The sequence below is a fragment of the Bolinopsis microptera genome, chromosome 13 (genome assembly GCF_026151205.1).
Source record: "Bolinopsis microptera isolate Bmic1 chromosome 13, MBARI_Bmic_1.0, whole genome shotgun sequence".
Lineage (NCBI taxonomy): Eukaryota > Metazoa > Ctenophora > Tentaculata > Lobata > Bolinopsidae > Bolinopsis > Bolinopsis microptera.
Window position 1 is genome coordinate 9,747,749 of NC_087084.1, and position 22,568 is coordinate 9,770,316.

Genomic DNA, 22,568 nt, shown 5'->3' on the forward strand with positions numbered 1-22,568 from the left:
TTACAGATAAATTAATGTAATATATTATAAAATGGTTAGCGTGAAGATGTTTAGTATAAAAAACCGAGAAATTAAACGTCATAATTATCATCAGAAAAATACTAATTATAATTTAAAAAATACTAAATATGAATTACACTATTTCACAACATTACTGGGTACTGCAACCCAAACAAAGTATTCTAATCAACGATAAAAATGATATTACAAGCACATTAACCCAAGCTTAACTAACTAACTGTGTAACAGAGTCTGGGTGACTAATCTCAAATTAGTGATAGTCTCTGTCTAAATCTAACAAGTCGGCCATTTACCAAGCTGAGATTTGGTACAGCTTCGGCTGGTGATACACACTCTCTGGCTCGTAGGACTAACCCCCCCCCCCTACAGCTAGTATAGTGCCTCGGCACAGAGTGGCTTAGGGTTATTGAAAAGGAGATAAGCACCTCAGGCCATCCCAACTTGCGGGAGAGACCTGCCCTTGTATCTTGTTGTATCTAACTCTAACTCATCATGTTCATGCTATCTCTTCCAGATACACCACCCACCAGGGGATACACTCCTCGGAGCTCAAACTCGCTGCTTTGCTGGAGGAATGACAGTGAGATCTCCTCTCTGTGGGGTGGTCACACAATGTGATGGCCCTGTTGTTAAAGCATAGGTGACATAGGTAGGTAACTCAAACTCAAACTCAAACTCAAACTCAAACTCAAACTCAAACTCAAACTCAAACTAAAACTCAAACTCAAACTCAAACTCTTACTCTAACTCTAACTCCAGCTCTGGTCCTCTTCACAAAACCTCTGGTAAGGCTGCCATTCTATTGGATTCACTCATTCACTAACTTATCAAGGTTTGAGGGCCTTTTATTAGGGTTTAAGGGCCTTATTAACAAGGTTTAAGGGCCTTGTTACCAAGGTTTAATTAAGGGCCTTGTTATCAAGGTTTAAGGGCTTTGCATAAACTTTAATCAGTAAATTAAACTATGGCAAACTTATTCGTTCTACTTGCAAAACAAGAATGAGTGTGAATATAAATAAGTTTGGAAACAAGTAAAATGACTGCAAGCGTATTTTGCAGGAAACTTCGAGAAAAATAAAGAATATCTAATAATAGATCCTATAGGGTCTAAAAGGATAAAATCCAATATGAGAAGGTAAATGAACCAATGCATCGTGGATTTAGAGCTACTGCTTGACATGTCACTCACAGTACATTACGATTAACGATTAACCATCTGTAACGTTTTTAGTGGCAGAGACCGGTAATTACTCAGCTGAACTACTTGCCAAGTTGTATTAGGACCGGTATTTTCTTCAACGATCTGTCATTTCTGTGAACCGATGATGTAATAAGAGCCACTTTTCCAGTTTTACTTTCCAGATCAGGCCGAAGATAGGTGGTTGAGCCATTAGCAGAAAAACAGAGGTTGAGGTTATTGAATCGTAAAAACAGCTTCCATAGGTTTGGAAAGGATTGAAATTGTAGGGTCAGTGAATAATTAGTCTTAAATTCTTAAAAATTGTTCGGGCATTTAAACTTTTATCTTAGATTACATAATATTTCGTAGACTAAAATATTTTAAAGATACCTTAGTATTACTGTAAATTAATTGAAACGTCCTCGCCTACTAGTTTGCCTGGGAAACAGGCTGGGACTGTCATCGAACTGAGGGCGAAACGGCTGTTTCGTGGAGTGAAAATACTGAAACATGCCGTGAAATGGTACAAAAACTAACGTTTTTGTTTTCTGTTTCGACCCAGCCGTCTAAAAGCTCGTTGACAGTCTCAGCTTATTTTTGTACCACGTGAAAGTTGTATCCTGGGAATTGGATTTGAACATGGTCGGGACAGATTATCCCGGTATGGACCGGTTTGGTTTCTGAGAAACCGTTTCTCAGCAGTTTGAACCGAGAAAATCAAATCGCTACGGTGGTATGCATCGTTGGAGCACTAATATTGGAATTTGGACAAACTGACACACAAGCACACAAAGACACAGACTCGCAGACACACAGACACACAGACTCGCAGACTCACAGACCGACACACAGTGTCATTATGTAGTATGAATGTTGAGGAATATTTTGCTGCATTATCGTACGCAGTGGGAAGGGGTAAAGCAATAAGGCTGGTCGTAGACAAGGTCTCGTACAGTGAATATATCCCCTAGGTTCAGTTAAGTTCGAGTTTGTAAAGATAAATAATATGCAGAATTCTGGCGGCTAGAATATGACAGTTTCTGAAAATATCATTGTACTTATAGTCGTTGCAGTATATAATATTATAAACTATATTATAAACTATATTTTTATAAACTATATTTTACTTTCTATTGGAGAAATACTTAGTTTTCAATAATTTTATAAATTGCATGCAATTATTGAAAACTACGTTATACTTATAACCTGAATTTTGAATATTTCCACCACAATATTATGTTGACACTTTTATCCACTCAGCTAAAGTGACCTCATCAACAAGAAATATCGCACCAGTGTCCAATAGGTACCTAAAACCGACATATCGTACCTTAACAACTAAAGCCAAATCCAAGATTAGTGTGTACCTAAAACCAACATCATACAGCTACTACAAAATCCTACTTTTAGTACAAATATCTTATTTATAATTCGAAAGATTATGTTTGTTTGTCGTTTGTCGTCTGTAAGCTAGAGCGTCGATTACATTTTAATCGGCTGTATCTTCGGTTGTGACGGATATTTTTGGATGCGATAAAAACTTAGCTTCCTCCCTGTGACCACGGGTTTTCTTATTTCTAGTATTAACTAATGTATAAAATAATGAATTGAAGAAGACAAACCTCTTTATTTTTCTGGAAAACAGGATCTTGATCTTCCTTCTCTTCCTTCTGGAATTAAGTTACTCGGTTAGAATTAAGTAACTTAGTTAGAATTAAGTTAGATAATCCCCTTCAGTACATTAACTAAAAGACAACTCATCACATGACACATAACAATAAAACCAAAATTACTGAAATTTCAGTTCGAATGTTCTCGTAATTGATATCAAACAATTGGGTTTCACCAGTGGCGTAACGAAGGGCCTCGCTGACCTCGCTGTGCTGGGCGGGGGTAATCGTCGTTTGAATGGGTACACGACACACGTACTTATACACGACACACGTACTTAAGTTCGACACGCACTCTAGTTCGACACGTACTGTTCGACACGTACTGTTAGTAGTAAAACCTAAGGTTTTACTACTAACCTTCGACAAGAAAATTTCGACTGTCGAACTAGAGTACATTCTCACACTTATTCTGCTGTATCCGTACTCAAGTTCGACACGTACTCTAGTTCGACCCGTACTGTAGTTCGACAAACCCTAATGTTCGACTCTGTCGAACTAAAGTGCGCTACCTGGACTCATGGTCGACACGGACTAAACTTCGACAAGAAAACTTCGACTGTCGAACTAGTGTACATTCTTACATTTTTTCTGCTGTATCCAATGAGGTCTAAAATGTACCGAAGTCCGAACTCTATAATCCATATCTATGAACATGTTATTCAATGAAATAAATTATTGACTTCAGACTCAATTGTTATCGTTGTGACCCTTTAACAGAATTATAGACTAAGCGGAAAGATAAAAAACTATCGTGGTAACCCGTACTCCGTTTTGTATATCTAGATTGTAGTTGTAGAGTACGCTATATGAATATCTACCAAATACCACACTTTATATTATCACAAACGACTAGTAACCGAGTACCGGTCTAGAGATTTGGCTGCTGAACCGGAAACAGTCGGATATCAATCTATTTTGGACTCTAGTTCGACACGTACCGAAGTTCGACAAGGGTGATATCTGGCGAACTTAAATTAATTTTGAACATATTGCAACGTTACGCCCCTAGACTTTGAACAACAATCGCACGGAGGTTCCAGCGAAAATCAAAATCAAAAATATTCCAAAACCTACGATCTAATAATGTTCCCCTAGGTTGTCCTTTATACTACTTCAACTACTTCTACTACTTAATGGGAAAACTGTTGTCCACTGGTCCAGGTAAATGCGTATTATAGTTAAGCAGTGAGCTAGACTACTACTACTTCTTCCAGGGCTACTACTACTAGCACAGCTAGAGTTCCAATGCATGGAATTTTATAACATCAAACAACTAAAATCATTCATAAAATCATCAAACGCCAGATATCCCTGCTCCTTATTTATACGGTGACTAAAATTTAGTAACGATATAATTACAGTACGGTATCGTAAAGATGATCGAAATTCTGAAAATGTATAATAAACCCTTTTACTCTTTAGCATCTTACTACCCTTTAAATCGTAAACGAAGAACTGCAATTTGGCCACCATATGAAGATCTAGAGAGGTTATATAAACTGCTTAACCTACAATTTGGAATGTTACGGACATCCATGTAGGTATATGCGGGCTAGTTGTGACTAGTTGTGACTAGTTGTGACTAGTTGTGACTATTTGTGACCATTTATGACCAGTTGTGAGTGATTGATTATAGCTTCCCCGTAAAATTAAAACGGTGGAAATGATTATCTTTAAGATCTGTGAAAGTGAGGATGCAAGGTTTGATATCTTATTACCATAATTTATTTTCTCCTAAAAAGGACACGGTGTTTATCAGCGCTCTTTACCCGTTAAATAGGAAATGTCAGAATTAACTGCAGGTTTTTACTAAGCTTTCAGTACATTTAAAGTAATAATTTTGGTATTAATTCCGAGCACGTGCTAAAGTACTCGATATCAAGTTTGTTTGATGTGTTTTTAAACGCGGATTCCGAATCTCCCCACATTACATAGGGTTAAAATATTTTCCCCCAGTTATTAGCTTAAAAAACTGTTTTTATCACGCGACATGGCCATATAAGGAAGTAGGTCAAATACTGCAGAATATCGCGGAATACCGTGATAACTTAATAATAACGTACCTCAGAGGCACCATTATACCGTGATAACTTAATAATAACGTACCTCAGAGGCACCAATATACCGTGATAACTTAATAATAACGTACCTCAGAGGCACCATTATACCGTGATAACTTAATAATAACGTACCTCAGAGGCACCATTATACCGTGATAACTTAATAATAACGTACCTCAGAGGCACCAATATACCGTGATAACTTAATAATAACGTACCTCAGAGGTACCAGTATACCGTGATAACTTAATAATAACGTACCTCAGAGGCACCATTATACCGTGATAACTTAATAATAACGTACCTCAGAGGCACCAATATACCGTGATAACTTAATAATAACGTACCTCAGAGGCACCATTATACCGTGATAACTTAATAATAACGTACCTCAGAGGCACCAATATACCGTGATAACTTAATAATAACGTACCTCAGAGGCACCATTATACCGTGATAACTTAATAATAACGTACCTCAGAGGCACCAGTATACCGTGATAACTTAATAATAACGTACCTCGGAAGCCCCAATATCAATCTCAACCACGTTCTTGTTTTCGATGACCACGCCGGACTCTTTTTCTCCTCCATTACTGAAAAAGAAATTGTCAGTTATAGTTATCGTTCATCGTATACTTAGATGCAGTGAAACTATCGGACTGCGATTAATGGGACTTTCCACCCATGGCAACATTATTGGTGCGTGTCAGTTATCTTATAAAGTCGTGTGTGTCAAAACACTACTAATGTTTCACCGAAGAAGAATTTATGAGAATGTAAAGTAAGATCCAAAATTCGACTGAAAAAGATAAGAATTTTAACACCAATATAAAGAGAGAATAATAGCATTTCCAGTTTTTCAGACTTAAGCTTACTCACTAATTTACCGTCAATGATGAATGTCAAGAAAGAAAATAGACTGGTCATAAAACAGTTTAGATATTAGGACGCAAAGGTTACATGTTTAGATATGACTTTCATCAAATTAACCAATAGAAATGCCGTAGACACTCAAAAAGATTCAACTCTCAACTAAGATTTAATGATCCAGTCTTCGTACCTGTCCAGGGATTCTACGCTACCATCAATACTGCAGGATTAGTGAATAAACCACAACGTTTTTTAAACTATAATTACGTAGAAAACCCAATCACGTTAATGATTAATGCCAATATCAAGTGTTAAATATGGCGCCATCCTTATTTCTGTTATTGCGCGCGCTATTATATGGGAGTATTGGACCCTAGCTTAAGCTCTAGACAGTACATAACACGTTACTTAATTAGTGATTTATGATCCAACTTTAAACCACAATCAGTAAGATCACGATAACAAACTGTACCTAGTTGACTCAGGTTTAGGTTCGTCTCCCTTCTTTTTCTTAGGGTCCTCACTCTCGTCAACCTTGTCCGGGTTGGCCATAACGTAGACTTTGTTATTCGGCGTCACGCCTTCCGCCCTGAGGGGTAGTGTGTGTAATGGTGTGTTCCGCTTGAGGCGTGGGGTCAGCCCGAATATATCGACTAATATCAACTGATATCGACCGGTCGATATTAGTCCCCTCAAGTCGCCCATGGGTCTGACCCCATGCCTTGTGTGAGCCTTCTGCCCTGAGGGTTAGTTTGTTTTAGTTTGAGTGCGAATTCATGTTTCACCTTGAGGATTAGTGTGTGAGCCTTCCGCCCTGAGGGCTGGTTTGTGCAATTGTGTGTAATTGTGTGCCCTAGCTTGTGAGCTAGTTTGCATAATTTATAATCGCCCTGAGCTCTGAGGGTTACATTATGTGCAAGGGTCTGGAATTATATATTTTTGTGACTGTTTTTGTAATCTATAAATCAATCTATTATCTTTCTGTTACCATGTTTTGAATTACCCGATCACAATATGCTAACAAAGTAATATTTTAACTGGAACCCAATACAGAACCCAATAGATACTACAATCAATTACGTACACATCCATTGCCGTTATGTGTAACAAATATTATGATAACAAACACCGCTCAGGTACTGAATACCATCCGATTACAAAGTGAGAATGATGAACATTTTACAATGTATAGTATACACACAATGTACAGAATACATACAATGTACAATATACACACGTGTTTACCTTGGAAAACTGTTAGTCAGCAAGAAAAGGGAATTATGTCCAGGTAGTCCACTCATGGCTCCAAAGTGAGATCGGCTTTACAAGATATTGCAGACGCAGATATGTGTAATATATGTCGCATAACTACATATATATAGATATTTGTTTGTGCTTCGAAAAACCAAGGGGTTACAGCTAAAAACCAGGATTATCTGCCAGGACAGGCAAGCCCCGGCTGGGGGCTATAGGGGGCAGCTTCCGTAAGATTCTTGAGAAAATGAAGGCTTTTTTAGTGTGCTGTGTAAACCGTTCTAATGTCATATGGCCCCAGATTAACGAGAACCAGTATGACTGACCAGTTTTATCAAGACTATGAATTGTATGAAACTGTGAAAATAACATCTATTCAGATAAATATTGCAGGCCATTTCTTGGACATTGCACAACAGAAACATGGCCTTAACCACGATAAAGAAAACATCTGTAAACCAATAACACGACCAAGCGTTTATATCAACTCCCTCAATCAAAGAAGTCTTAGCCATGGCCCATGCACGTGAGTACCTCGTCACGTGGGCACATGATCACGTGATACTAGTCACGTGACCACAGTATCTACCTGTTTGGTGACGTCATCAAGTGCAGCTGAGCGGGTGTGCAGTGAGAAACTATTGCGCAATTGCAGGGCAACCTTACTAGGACAAAACAAACAGCTTATGGAGATTAGGGTGAGATTTTATATGTGAGAGAGCTGGGAGAGACCTCTACTCTTTACTCTCTAATGTAAGAGAGAGCTAGAGTGTGAACTATAACAGTGGACAGTGGGTACCACCACTGCAAGACATGGTTTAGATCAAGCAACAAGTACCATAATGTCTAGTATAGTTACTAGTAACTCTAGTTACTAGTAACTACCTATAGTTACTAGTAGCTCTATTGGTAGCTGTAACAGTAGCTCTAGTTTCTGAGTTACAATTAGCTGGATCAGATAGACCTCTAGTGTAAGAAGAGAAAAAGGAGGTGGAGAGCTTGTATTAAGGCCCCAACACACTGTGACCAAGGACAAAAGAAAATCGTGATTATTTAGGCCAAAAATAGTATAGTTAGATTAGGAAGCGACAGGCTCGTCAGGCAAAACAATAGCATTTATATTAATAATCGTTAGTGTGCACTGAGTAGTATTAAGATCTAAACAGACTCTTCTTCATGATGAATACGATTGAAACATTGTCAAGTTAGAAAGCGGTAAGAGGTACATGGCTGTAAATATGAATTTGAAGCTAAATTGGATTAAAAAGATCGAAATTCTGTTTTAAAAATCCTGGCTAATATCCCGGCCAGAACGATAATCCCGGCCGGGACAAAAACGCCAAATCCCGGCCGGTATCCCGGACGAGCTCTGAGTATACTTTGACTGAGCGATTTCATACTTTTGCACCGTTTTAACTACCAAAATGTAATGAGTTTTTAGAATATAATAGTATAGGCGGGTTTATACTTTTGCATTTCAACGGTGATAGTGAAGTCCCGGCCGTAGGCCTTGGTTACACTAGTATAACATAATCTCGAATATATTATTGCTATAAAACAGCATACTGGTAACTGGAAGTTATATTGGTCAAATATGTGTTGAGTATGTACAATTTGTATAGCAACTTAGACAAATAAACACCAGCGATTCAAGCTGTAACTTACTCGTTGTTACACGAATTATGAATTTGGGGTACACTGCCAGTGTACTACACTGGTTCATAGGATTAGAGTAATGACAATTGCTAGTTGGTTTGTGTGCAGATAGTAGGTCTGTGCGGCTTCTAGTGATAATAGAAAATTATTATAATTATTACGTAAGAATTATTATAAAAGTTATGTTTATATAGAAACAAGGAGAGTAACTTACATATTGAGGCACTTTCCTTATAAGCTTATACCTATCGAGAATGACTCGGACCGAAAATTTTCTAAATCGAAATTATTTTCAAAGTTTTTCTGGAAACTACTTTTGTTCATGTTTCATGCTACCCTGATCATTATGAGCCGAAAATAATTTTTCGGTCCGTACCTACATTCGGATTTAAAGGAGGATGCGCAAATTTGGTCCTCAGAGAACTGGAATAATCGCGATCTGTCGCGAGGAACTGAGAAAATCTCGATTTGACGGTCAAAAATCGCGATTTGTCGCGGAGAATAGGAAAAATCGCGATTCTGCACGTGCCGCGATTTCCTTTTGACCTTGACTTACGTCATCATGAGTCTTGTCACTAGTGTGCCTCTTAACACACTGTGCCTTTATTTTCTCAAGAATCTTATGATATTGTTATTATTTTAATATATATTTTTTCCCGATCCATGACTCAAAGTGCCGAAGGCACAAAAGAGTCAAGGACAAGGGTTAGCGAACGAGGTTTTTTTTTGTATATGGTAGCTTGCGACCGTGCGAGCGTGCGTGAATACGTGCCCGCCCACGTTCCTACCTGCGCAAAGTTATTTTGCGTGATAATCTGAATTATATAATTGTTGGCGCGCGGCGCTGAACCAACCAAGTACATTATTAATTTCATCATGTACGTATCCCACTAGGCACTAATTGATAGCATATTATCATTATTTTGAGTTAGAAGTACTTTCTTGCACAGATCCGTGTCAGGTTGCATAACCAATAAAAATATGGTTACATAGAAATATACATGATTTTCAAATTCAATATTGAATTATATTAACTGGGCGGCAGTCGGCATGTCACTTCGCCATATTGGCATGTTTATAAAAACAGTAAAGACTGGGCCGTCCCCAGGTTGTATGGAATATGATAAATACGCCATCACGGATCGGGAAATTGAGCGGCCATCCACAAAAGAAAAGCGGCCGCATTTCTTGTTGTATTCCTTGTATTCCTTGTATTCCTTGTATTCCTTGTATTCCTTGTATTCCTTGTTTTCCTTGTATTCCTTGTATTCCTTGTATTCCTTGTATTCCTTGTATTCCTTGTATTCCTTGTATTCCTTGTATTCCTTGTTTTCCTTGTTTTCCTTGTATTCCTTGTATTCCTGTGCCATACGTCACGACTTTTACAGTTATAGCTAGGCAGTAGGCACAACTTAGTGAAAGACGTGCAGCATGACCATTGTCGCGACCTCTAAACACACTACGTGTTCACTCTGGTGGTGACTTGTGGTGTAAGAGATCTAGAGAGAGAGAGAGAGAGAGAGGGGGAGTGTAATGTAAGAGATCTAGAGAGAGAGAGGGGGAGTGTAAGGGATGATAAGGAGCCGTGTAATGTGCTTAACCAGAGTGGGGGGATATTGTTAAGGTTATGCAAATCAGCTCTCTCACACCGCTACTACTACTACTACTACAGGTCTCTCACTAATACTTAGCTACTACTAACACAGGTCGTTGCATAATTCTTGTCTTGATCATATGCCTGGGTATAGTTATACTTTTAACTACTCTGGTAATAAGCGCATGTATTTGTGTTAAAGAATCAAATAAAGATTAAAGGTAAAATCCGGATTGGAGTATTATTTATGAGTCGCATTGTTGTAATGTATTCTGGGTAAAATTATCTTTATCCCGGTTGTTGCGACAAGTAAAAATGCTCTTATTAGGGAAAGGAGATTACTCGACGTTTCAATGTAACTACATCGTATTCATGATCTCAAATTATTTGTTATATAGTAGTGTTGAAAGTATTAAAAACAAAATACTTCATACTTTCAACACTACTATATAACAAATAATTTGAGATCATGAATACGATGTAGTTACATTGAAACGTCGAGTAATCTCCTTTCCCTAATAAGAGCATTTTTACTTGTCGCAACAACCGGGATAAAGATAATTTTACCCAGAATACAAAGATTAAAGGGCATCTCAATAACTAATTTGATTGAAGGAAATCAAAGATGTTATGGAAACTTCGAAGAACGTATGGAATATGGATTGGTGACCGATTCGCAAAGGATAAGGAGATCGGAGGATTGGAAATTCTGGTGATTCATTCATCAGTTTCCAAGCAACTATCAAACATAATCTGTTAACAAAAGTTGTGCAATCATAAAAAGCAGCCGTAAAGATGGTTTTATCGAATATTTAAAGAAACGCGCGCAGATCTGGAAGAAAGCCACGAGTTATAACTTTATGAGCCCTGTGTTACCACGGTTATAAAGTTATAAGGACAGAGGGCCTTGAAAAGTTCAAACCTAACTGACTTTGTACTTCACAGTTCACAATTGTGAATACTCCTTTAGCAATTGCTTGATAGGAAAGATGCACAAGAATTGAGAAAAATATTATGAAAATAACAAATTTTTCTCATCAAGCATGAATGACAGGACAATACATTCCATTATAAGAAGGAGAAAATGAAGAAAATTCCTTATTTTATTAAAAATACGATATTTTATTTTAAATTCCACTCGGATACTATTGGCTAGCTATGTAGAGGTTCTACTCAAAGGATGCCAGCAATATTTAAAATATGGCGTTATAATTGAAAAACCCCATGCCACCAGAATTTTATAATAAATTGTATTCTCCCGACTAATCATGCTTTTGTACAACCAAAATCAAATTATAAAGAAATTTTTCCAGCCATGGGAAGTGGGAACTGGGCGTTGTCTTGATCAGAAATGTTTCCAGCACTGGGAATTGGGCGTTGTCATGATCAGAATAAAAAATAACTCTTGTAAAATAAACATCTTTGATTTATTTGGGATTTAAGAGACTCAATAATAATACACGACTCAATTTAAGATCAATACGCGTAAAATGACACAGACTATCATTACAAGGATCAGTGTCGGGTAATCGGGAGTGTGAGCTGGATCTTTAGCCCAGTAGTTATTATATTAGAATGAGTAGCCTGTAACCCTGCTATTGTGTGAAGGTATCACGGATAGCTCTTATCAAACACACATCTCTCTAATACATGCGTCTCTCTAATACACATCCCAAACACACATCTCTCTAATACACATCCCAAACACACATTTCTCTAACACACATCCCAAACACACATCTCTCTAATACACCTCCCAAACACACATTTCTCTAACACACATCCCAAACACACATCTCTCTAATACACCTCCCAAACACACATTTCTCTAACACACATCCCAAACACACATCTCTCTAATACACCTCCCAAACACACATCTCTCTAATACACATCCCAAACACACATCTCTCTAATACACATCCCAAACACACATCTCTCTAATACACCTCCCAAACACACATCTCTCTAATATACATCCCAAACACACATCTCTCTAATACACATCCCAAATACACATCTCTCTAATACACATCCCAAACACACATCTCTCTAATACACCTCCCAAACACACATTCCTTTAATACACATCCCAAATACACATCTCTCTAATACACATCCCAAATACACATCTCTCTAATACACATCCCAAATACACATCTCTCTAATACACATCCCAAACACACATCTCTCTAATACACCTCCCAAACACACATCTCTCTAATACACATCCCAAACACACATCTCTCTAATACACCTCCCAAACACACATTCCTTTAATACACCTCCCAAACACACATTCCTTTAATACACATCCCAAATACACATCTCTCTAATACACCTCCCAAACACACATCTCTCTAATACACATCCCAAACACACATCTCTCTAATACACCTCCCAAACACACATTCCTTTAATACACCTCCCAAACACACATTCCTTTAATACACATCCCAAATACACATCTCTCTAATACACATCCCAAACACACATCTCTCTAATACACATCCCAAACACACATCTCTAAACATTGACTGAATAGAGCCGCCTATATTTCCATTGTAAGCGAGGTAAATGAGAAAGTGGTCAGGTAGTACAGGTAAGTTTGAGAGCTATTTAATTTAGCCTCCTCTTCATAAGTTGGTCTATTCTCTTGGTGTATTGGCTGATAAATAAACCAGGACATAAACAGACAGACAGTCAGACTGAGATGGAGGTGACTGGTGAGTGGTGAGCCTTGTAATTGCAGAGTTTAGTATTATATCTCGTCATTTCTATAAAAGCCTCTAAGATACATCGTGACTTCATCTAATTCCTCTTTTACTATCTATTGAGGACGACACTTTACCTACAGGAAATGAGAGATAAGGTATTGGGGATAAGAGGATTACCTCACCCTTATAAAAGTGTAGTATTCTTACAGTAAACCAGCTCCTGCTTTGTTAGAAATCCGTATAAGGATCATTCGGCCCCCTCTAAAAGTAGGGCTTCTAGAATCTAGACGAGGATTATGATTCATGATCGTGTGTTGCTTGTGAGCTGTGTTTTCTTCAGTAGGCTAACTACTCCTCACACCAGAGGGTGATAAGGCTAAAAGGAGAAACTCAAGCGAGTTCACCAAGGTTGGTCAAGTGGGCGGTTTAGAAGTTAGAAGAGTTATACTGACATTAAAACAACTGTTAAATTACTAAACTAACTTTACAGAGATAAGACAAGATGAGGGGTAAACCAACCGACTTAAAAACAAACAAAACGAACTAACGGGCAGACAAACTGACAGAAAAATGGACTGTCCTACAAACTTACAAGAGTAGACATCAATACCATCACCCCGTGTGTTAGTTTATACTTACAGGAGTGTACCCTACTACTGTAATACTTACAGGAGTGTGTTAGTTTTTACTTACAGGAGTGTACCCTAGCTCCGCGTCCTCCGTGTAGAGTTAGGATGCTTACATGTCAGTAAAGGTTGCATTTCCACTGCATAAACTCATTGCTCCTCATACAACCTACAGAATAAAATGATAAGAGGAGAATAGAGATGAGGCTATCTAACAGAAGGTTACAAGAACATACAACCTACAAAATATAGAGAAATTAGGAATTAATTTAGTGATTTAGTGATCAACAGAAGGCATTAAGATATTTTTCTGGGGGAAATTGTATGGTGTTCCTGTCAATACATCAGTTCCATTGAACAATTCAATTGAACAATTCCTTATCCTGATAAAATCCTTTTCTTTGTCGCAATAAACGGGAACACTACAAATTTTGCCCCAGAAACATTACAATATTCGGCTAATAAATAATTTCCCGCCCCGGATATTACACGGTAAGATAACAGCAACTAAAACACGTGTGATAACACAATAATATAGTAATGATACACAGAGTTAAAATAAGCCATTAGCCAAGTCAGACAAGACGTCCTAGCACTGTGTACTGTCTTAACACAAGCTTCTACTGAAACAATCTGTAGATGAGGATATGTCTACTTTTAAAGCAATCTCACAGCTGAGCTGCTGATCGTGCTGGTAAAAGTTATCAAACAACTAATGTTGGTGGAGTAATTATGTGCATAATGGATAATATGTAATGAGGGGTGCTGTGGAACGAAACAAGTAAATAAAATGTAATAACAAATGATAATATGACTAATATTACTAATAGTATTAGTAGTAAGACTAATATAACTAATGTAACAGTTAGACGTGACCTATAAATTATGATTTCCGCATGTTAACACACACCCATTAGTGACAGAGGTTACTAATAAACAAATAGTAAAATTGGATTGAAGTATTATTTATTAATTAATATGTCTCTATAACTCTATAACAATTAGTAAAATTGGATCGAAGTATTATTTATTAATTAATCTATATAACTGATTACTGCGGGACTGCGGTGCATTACATGATTAATTGGGGAGTTCACCTGCACTTAACGCCTTAAAAATGTTATTTACAATAATCATAGAAAAATATAAAATCGTACGAAAAACACGGTGTGGCTTCACATTTTATTGTTAGATTTTAAACTGCTAATCTGAAGAACTTCAAGTCAATAATTTGATTAATTAAATTTGCCGTGGTGGATCTAAGAGTTTACTGATGTTCGAGTCAAACTAGCGCCAAATGCACACCTTCTTTTTTGAACGCGGAATTTTCTTTGTTTTCACAAATTCCGTGTGGTATTCACAATGAATTCTCAATAATTAAATTAATGAATTCGTCTCACAATCATTATTATTCTATCATGGGTAGAACGATTTTTTAAATTAGCCCAAACCGTACAAACACAACTAAAAGTAAGATACATCGGAGATGTTTATTCTTTTATTTAATTCGGAACATGAAATTGAGCTTTTAAACTGATTAATAATACGTTGTCCAAAAATTGATTACGTAATTATATGTGAACGACCCCTTATTCTCATTCAAATTAATATTAACACTCTTAGCAAATGTTTTAATGATTAAGTTGAATGTTTACTGAAAACAATTAAGTTATAATTCTCATTCAACTGCATGGTTAGAAAATGTTTTAATGATTAACGTGATCATGATGCAGACATCGAAAAACGTTTGTTACGATTATAATTAAAACTGCCGTAAAAAACCGAAATTTGAAGAAACAATCAACATTATTGACATAACTTGAATAGTAGATTAAGTAACTAACTGGAACTGAATGATCTTACAGTACCAGCTAGGGTAATTAACCAAGTGTGACCCCCTGTATTCGCCTCATGAGACAGCTCCACACGTGTAAACTGTATAATCTATATTAAGCTCCTCGTTTAAAGTGGCAGCCCTTATCAAGAAACATAAGATACCAAGGTTCCTCGTCACAAGTACTACAAACTACACAGCTGGATTATATTATTATAAATATAACAGCTAAAAGGTGTGGTTTAGATCAAAATACCTCAACCATAATGTCTCTATAATAGTAGCTCGAGTTATAACTATAGTTACTAGTAACTATAGTAACTAGTAACTATAGTAACTATAGTAATAGTAGCTCGAGTTGCTATAGTTACTATAGTTACTAGTAACTATAGTAACTCTAGTAATAGTAGCTCGAGTTACCTTCTCCCCGCAGGTCAGCTTATCTAGAAGCTTATAATTACTAGAATAAGCTCTAGTAGTAGCTTATCTAAAGAAGAGAACCAAGACATTCGAAACTAGGCGTATTACCCATGTAGCCGGATAGCTACTATTACTAGAGTAACTAGTTACTATAGTTATTATAGCTAGACATAGTGTATATAACGAATGACGAGAACTAACAATACGGTGTGTGGGCCCTCTTATCACACACCACAACAAATACTGGCTAATAGTGGGGCAACAACAACAAAACGAGGCTGCTCTGTAACGAGTGACAAAGAGGAGCTAGCTGTAGCTAGTCACAAAGAGCCTGGCTGCATGATCCAGTGGCTAACCCAGCCGAAGGATCCCCTACTCGGATCAGGGTGTACAAAAGCTTTGTATTCAGGCAGCTGGGAGAAGAAGAGAGTCAAGAGAGTGAGAGTGAGAGAGAGTTGGTCTCGTTTCATTGGTCCCGTTCTGCCCACGTGTGTGTTGATAACGCGCGCTCGTTGCCCGGTTACCATGCACGTGACCCCAGGACTAGCTTTGATTTGTGGTTTGGTAATACTAATAGACGGAGAGAGAGGAGTAGAGAGCACGGCTTAGAATGACAAAAGGCGAGTGTGTTAGAGTATGAAGAATAGCACGTGACGGGCGCTTGAAGACGTTTTACTAAGTATCAAGGTGTACCTCTGTGCAGTGTGTGGGGTAGGATATAATCTTTACCAATCAAATGCAGTACACCTGTAATAACCTGCCCTAGCCCCTATTGTGCTCTTATCTTATAATCTGCCCACGTGTGGTGTTAGTAACGCGCGCTCGTTGCCCGGATACTATGCTCGTTGCATACCTGGTACTATTGTGATCTTATCTTTGGAATGAACAGACGAAGGACTTAGTGGAGACATTTGATCGAATTAAGATGATTGAACAATAAAGCGAAAAAATAAAGTTTTAACTTTAAGATTAGATTATCGCAAAGCCTGAGCAAAAATGTGAACTAATAAAGTAATAATTGGAAGAGAATTGTTATGATTGGATTTAATTAAAGCTTGTAAAGGAGTGTTGTATCTAGAACAATATAAGATGCCAGCTTTACGATTTATTAAATAGACGAGTCAGGCGTCAACAAAAACACATAAAATTGAAACACAATACTTTTAAAAATACGGACTAACCTCTCCAAATTCGGTTCACTGAGCCAGGAAAACAACAAAATGTAGAATAAAAAACAATTAATTAATAATTTAATAGCGGAATCTTCTGTGGAATAGCTTCAGAAAGAACACATAGTTTCAGCAGACAGTTCACAATATACTGTTCAAACTTGAAATACTGCGCATCTTTAATTTTGTCAATTAAGATTCATTTTACTACAATCATATACTATAATGGTATAATGAACCAACAAAAGAACAACTCAGATTATGTGAATCCAGCTAGTAACAGTGAAGTCTCACTCCACACCTGAGATATTGATCTCCTTCTTTTGTGGGATCAGTTCAGTTTAATGAACTTTAATCAAATTAAACATGACGGTCACGAACGGGGGTAATTCAGCAGCTGAGCCTGATCGCAGTTACCAAGAGTTAGAATCTGACGTGTGATATCGCAGACACCCTATAATTTTTAAAATTTTTACAGTATGATAAACATCTTTTAGCCTTTTTATAAAATTAAAATGCATTCGTCACCATGGTGACCAAAAGTAATAAAATAGTTCTTATCTCATCAGCCCATATTATGACATTTCTGTCAGAGCAGTTATGTTTTATGTACAATTTTATATTATTATTGTATACCTTACTCGGGAATATTATGACTGGGATAAAGTGGTGGGTTTTAGAAAATTCCGCCATATTTTTCCCGGTCATTAATCTTCCCAGTCATAAATTAACCCGCTATAATGTTCCCGAGTAAGGTAAACTAATAGTAATACATTTTGATGCTAATTGGTGGGTTTTGGAAAATTCCGCCATATTTTTCCCGGTCATTAATTTTCCCAGTCATAAATTAACCCGCTATAATATTCCCGAGTAAGGTACTCAATATTTTCTTAAACGAACCTGTACTAATGTAGTTTTAGGTCGGCTAAAAAAGGATTATTTGTTTAGAGACCTCTAACTTAACACGATTCTTACAGTAACCATAGTAACCATGGTAACCATAGTAACCATAGTAACCGTAGTAACCATAGTAACCATAGTAACCATAGTAACCATAGTAACCATAGTAACCATAGTAACCATAGTAACCATATTAACCATAGTAACCATGGTAACCATGGTAACCATAGTAACCATAGTAACCATAGTAACCATAGTAACCATAGTAACCATAGTCTTATTATTGTATACCTTACTCGGGAATATTATGACTGGGATAAAGTGGTGGGTTTTGGAAAATTCCGCCATATTTTCCCGGTCATTAATCTTCCCAGTCATAAATTAACCCGCTATAATGTTCCCGAGTAAGGTAAACTCATAATAATACATTTTGATGCTAATTGGTGGGTTTTGGGAAATTCCGCCATATTTTTCCCGGTCATTAATTTTCCCAGTCATAAATTAACCCGCTATAATATTCCCGAGTAAGGTACTCAATATTTTCTTAAACAGTTAAACGAACCTGTACTAATGTAGTTTTAGGTCGGCTAAAAAAGGATTATTTGTTTAGAGACCTCTAACTTAACACGATTCTTACAGTAACCATAGTAACCATGGCCTGGTAACCATAGTAACCATAGTAACCGCAGTAACCATAGTAACCATAGTAACCATAGTAACGATTGTAACGATAGTAACCATAGTAACCATAGTAACCATATTAACCATAGTAACCATAGTAACCATGGTAACCATAGTAACCATAGTAACCATAGTAACCATAGTAACCATAGTAACCATAGTAACCATAGTAACCATAGTAACCATAGTAACCATAGTAACCATAGTAACCATAGTAACCATAGTAACCATAGTAACCATAGTAACCATAGTAACCATAGTAACCATAGTAACCATAGTAACCATAGTAACCATAGTAACCATAGTAACCATAGTAACCATAGTAACCAAAGATACCTCGGCAGTTACACAACTATAACTAACGTACTAAGGATATATTTGTCTATGTTATTGAAGGAAGTTGGGACGAACTGTGAAGAGAGAAAGGCTAAAAAAAACTGCGAACCCTGATGCGGGACAGGTATGTACGGAGGAAGTTATCCGGCGTAGATCGGACTTAGTTCCGACCTAGTAGTACTATACTTGTACTAGTAGCAGTAATTCTAAAAAGCATCATGTAAAATGACAATACACAAATTATCAGCCGAAAGACATACAACCCTCGCACAGAAGTAATTAAATAAAATTAAATCCAAACAATAGGTAGGTGAAAAAGGAATAATCAGCTCATCCAGATAGACAAACAGTGTCAATTTTAGTTACGTCGTACCAGGTTACCAGGTTACCAGGTTACCAGGTTAGTGTTACCAGGTTACCAGGTTACCAGGTTACCAGGTTAGTGTTACCAGGTTACCAGGTCACGTGCGAGTTGGCACGCTGACATGAGATAGGTACATATTTTACGTAATACTGAGTACATGAGGTACAGACACAGTACGTGTCGGGATAATGAATAATCAGCTAAATATTCTATGTCCGACGTACGATCGTGATCGATGGATGAGCTTACACTGTTTAAAATCAGAAAAATATTGTGTTTTTGAACCATCTTAACCTATGTGTTCACGTGTTGGAATAATTAAATACGTGCGTCACCATGGTGACACTACTAGTCTACTACACACGTGTTAGCATGCTGGCAGGTACCTAATTCTTTTGTATCCCGGAAAATTTTCTTAAAGTCGTATTTTTATTGTTTACTTAATTATATGCTTTTTGTAAACGTTTAATTTTAAGCTACACTGGTTCTCCCCACCCTGACACATTGTAAAATGGCGAATGACGACAGAAGAATGCAAATCATCGAAGCAGAGTATGTAAAAGTATGATCATGGTATGGATTGCAAATGCAATACTATGATGAACCTAGTTAAGTTCGACACGCACTATAACGTACTGTAGTAGTTTGACCGTTGTAGCGTTGTCAAAATTTACCCGGAGGATCAAGACCAGGATTTACGAGTACTGACAAGTGCCCGGACAAGTGCCCGGACAGGAGCTCAGTCACACTTCACTTTAGAAATGAAAATGCAACTTCCTGCAGAACAAACGCGGACATGATCTTAAAAATACAAACTTCCTTGCTGCCAGGAATGATGGTTTCCAGTACTAAACTCGCACTGTGCGTGTATAATGAATATAAAGACTACTACGCCTACAAGTACATACTACATACAGCCTTCTGACAGGAATTACGATGCAATCAACAAAAAGGTCCTAAATGTTAGGTGTATTTAAACTTGGTCGATAAATGTATTCAATTATTGGATATTCTACATTTTTATTTTAGCGTAAAACATACTCTGCATCATGGTACATTTGGTCATCCCTATCAAACATAAATAATGGAGTTTAAGTAACCATTGCGGTTCATCAGTACTCAGTAGGACTACTTAACTTATTACGCGAACCTAACTTACTGAGATTAGGGATTTTTCTTTTTCTTAAAGAGTTGTGCGATATGACGATACGTAGAGGCCGCAGACTTATGAGGACTACCAGATCCTGGTGTGTGGTGGAAGCTAAGTCAAAGTGATCCATGATATCATGACAGGCCTTACTATTAAAGGGCTGTAAGGGGTCGTTTACATATTACGCAATCACTTTTTGGACAATTTTTAACCCCCTCTCCCCTTCGTTATCAGTTTTACACATAGCTAAGCTATTGTGTCATAATTACACTAGCGTAATCATTTGCAACCCCCCCCCCCCCCCCCCCCCCCCCCCCCTCGGCTGATTACGTAATATGTGATAGGTCCCTTATTGAGACTAATGCTCAGGTTCTGAGGGAGGGACTGATGGGTGCTCAGAGACATCCTCTGCTGAAGAAACAATATTTTAAACTTTTAAAGCCCACTTCAACCCTGACTTCTCCCTACTTCAACTTGATGTGTATCTCAGCTGCACATAAAATGTTATAAACTGGTAGTGGTAGATTATAACTTTAGTGCCAAGTGTTTTTCACTTTAAAACAATGGAACTAATATTTGGAACAGTAAATTAACTATGATTATGTCCTTGTTGTAACGATATTTTCTGAATTATTGATCATTTTATTAATCAATCCAGAGTCTTTATTGAGGTAAGACTAAGTTTCAATGTGCAACGGGTTCTCTTCTCTTGGTTAGCCAGTCCAGTTAGTCGGGCCTTTAAACCGCGACGAAATAGAATTAGACTTAACACGGTGCACGCGTTTGTCATGTGTGTAGCTTTGTTCATCACCAGGACAACGGCTCCAAAACAAAGCCACTACCACGTACACCACGAAAACAACCAGAATGAGTATCAACAAACTATATACTTGTATAAACTCCGTCAGAAAGACCTACCAGATAACTTTTAAAAAGTCAGACCTAAGGAACAATAACCGGCCTGCACATGAGCGGAGTAGTGATGATAATCGGCGATGTAGAGATGTCCCAAGCTCCTTTGTAAATGTCACTGTTCAACAGCGAGAATAAGGAAACGATTATAACCGGCTGAGTGTGAGAGAGAGCGACCTTGGAGCATGGGCTGTATAATTTGTTGTGGAGAGAGAGAGAGCGAGAGCGGCCGAGAGGGAGAGCTGGAAAGAGTGCGACGTCATGCAATGCTTGTGTGGCGTCATGTGATGTTGTTGTGACGTCATATGATGCCGCTGTGACGTTATACGAAAGTATTGTGACGTCATAAATTTTATTGTGACGTCATACAATGTCGTGTGACGTCATCCGTTGTTGGCGTGACGTCATGCAATGCTACTGTGAAGTCAAGCGATGTCGTGTGACGTCATGCGATGTCGTGTGACGTCATGCAACGCTAGTATGGCTGTTTCCATGGTACAGGGCAACTGGAAACTGAACTAGATTAGAATCTTATGAGCATCCCTGCTGACTGCCACAAAAGAGAATAGTACTGCAAATTATTGTAAAGCTTCTCAGATCCAAGGTACATTTCCATTTGATTTGATGAAACCCTTTTAAGGATAATCTCAGTTAAGAAATTGGCAGAAACATCTCGACCAAACCGCTCCGGAACACCTCAAGGTATATTAATTGGGTGGTAAAGGTGGAGAGAACGGAGCTTGCAACTCTTATACTATATAGGTTCCAGTAAATAACATGCATGGTTGAGGTTTAGAGAGGGCCAGTTCTGTAGCTCATAATTAACATAATCAGCTCATAATTCACATAGGTGAGACCTAATATCATTGGCTCAAGCTCCCAAAATTCTTGTGCTCCAATAATTTAACCATGAGCAAAATTAACCTCATAAGAGGCAACCTGCAACTGTTTAGTAACTATTTGGTACACTCCGTCTATTTTCACCAGTCTAAAATTGCTCGTTTAGTATATTATAATATATACATATATAATATATCTAATTTTATTTAAATTGAAAATAAATGGAAGCCTTAGTTCGATACTGTAGAATTACTACGACTGTGACATGATGATACAGCAATAGTCGATACAAGTGAAATTGTCAGTTTA

General features: G+C 37.6%; 1 protein-coding gene across 1 annotated transcript in view; it reads right to left on the bottom strand.

The window, feature by feature from the left end:
• The window catches only part of LOC134825013 (transient receptor potential cation channel subfamily M member 2-like), an 81,524-nt gene extending 67,852 nt beyond the window's left edge, over window positions 1–13,672 (bottom strand). The window contains exons 1-5 of the mRNA XM_063837063.1: window positions 13,667–13,672; window positions 6,279–6,395; window positions 5,997–6,026; window positions 5,454–5,529; window positions 2,824–2,871 (exon numbers count right to left, since the gene is read on the bottom strand). Coding sequence (XP_063693133.1) covers window positions 2,824–2,871; window positions 5,454–5,529; window positions 5,997–6,026; window positions 6,279–6,358 — 234 coding nt within the window. The 5' untranslated portion in view covers window positions 6,359–6,395; window positions 13,667–13,672. The remainder of the gene's footprint in view (window positions 1–2,823; window positions 2,872–5,453; window positions 5,530–5,996; window positions 6,027–6,278; window positions 6,396–13,666) is intronic.
• Window positions 13,673–22,568: the final 8,896 nt, after the last annotated feature.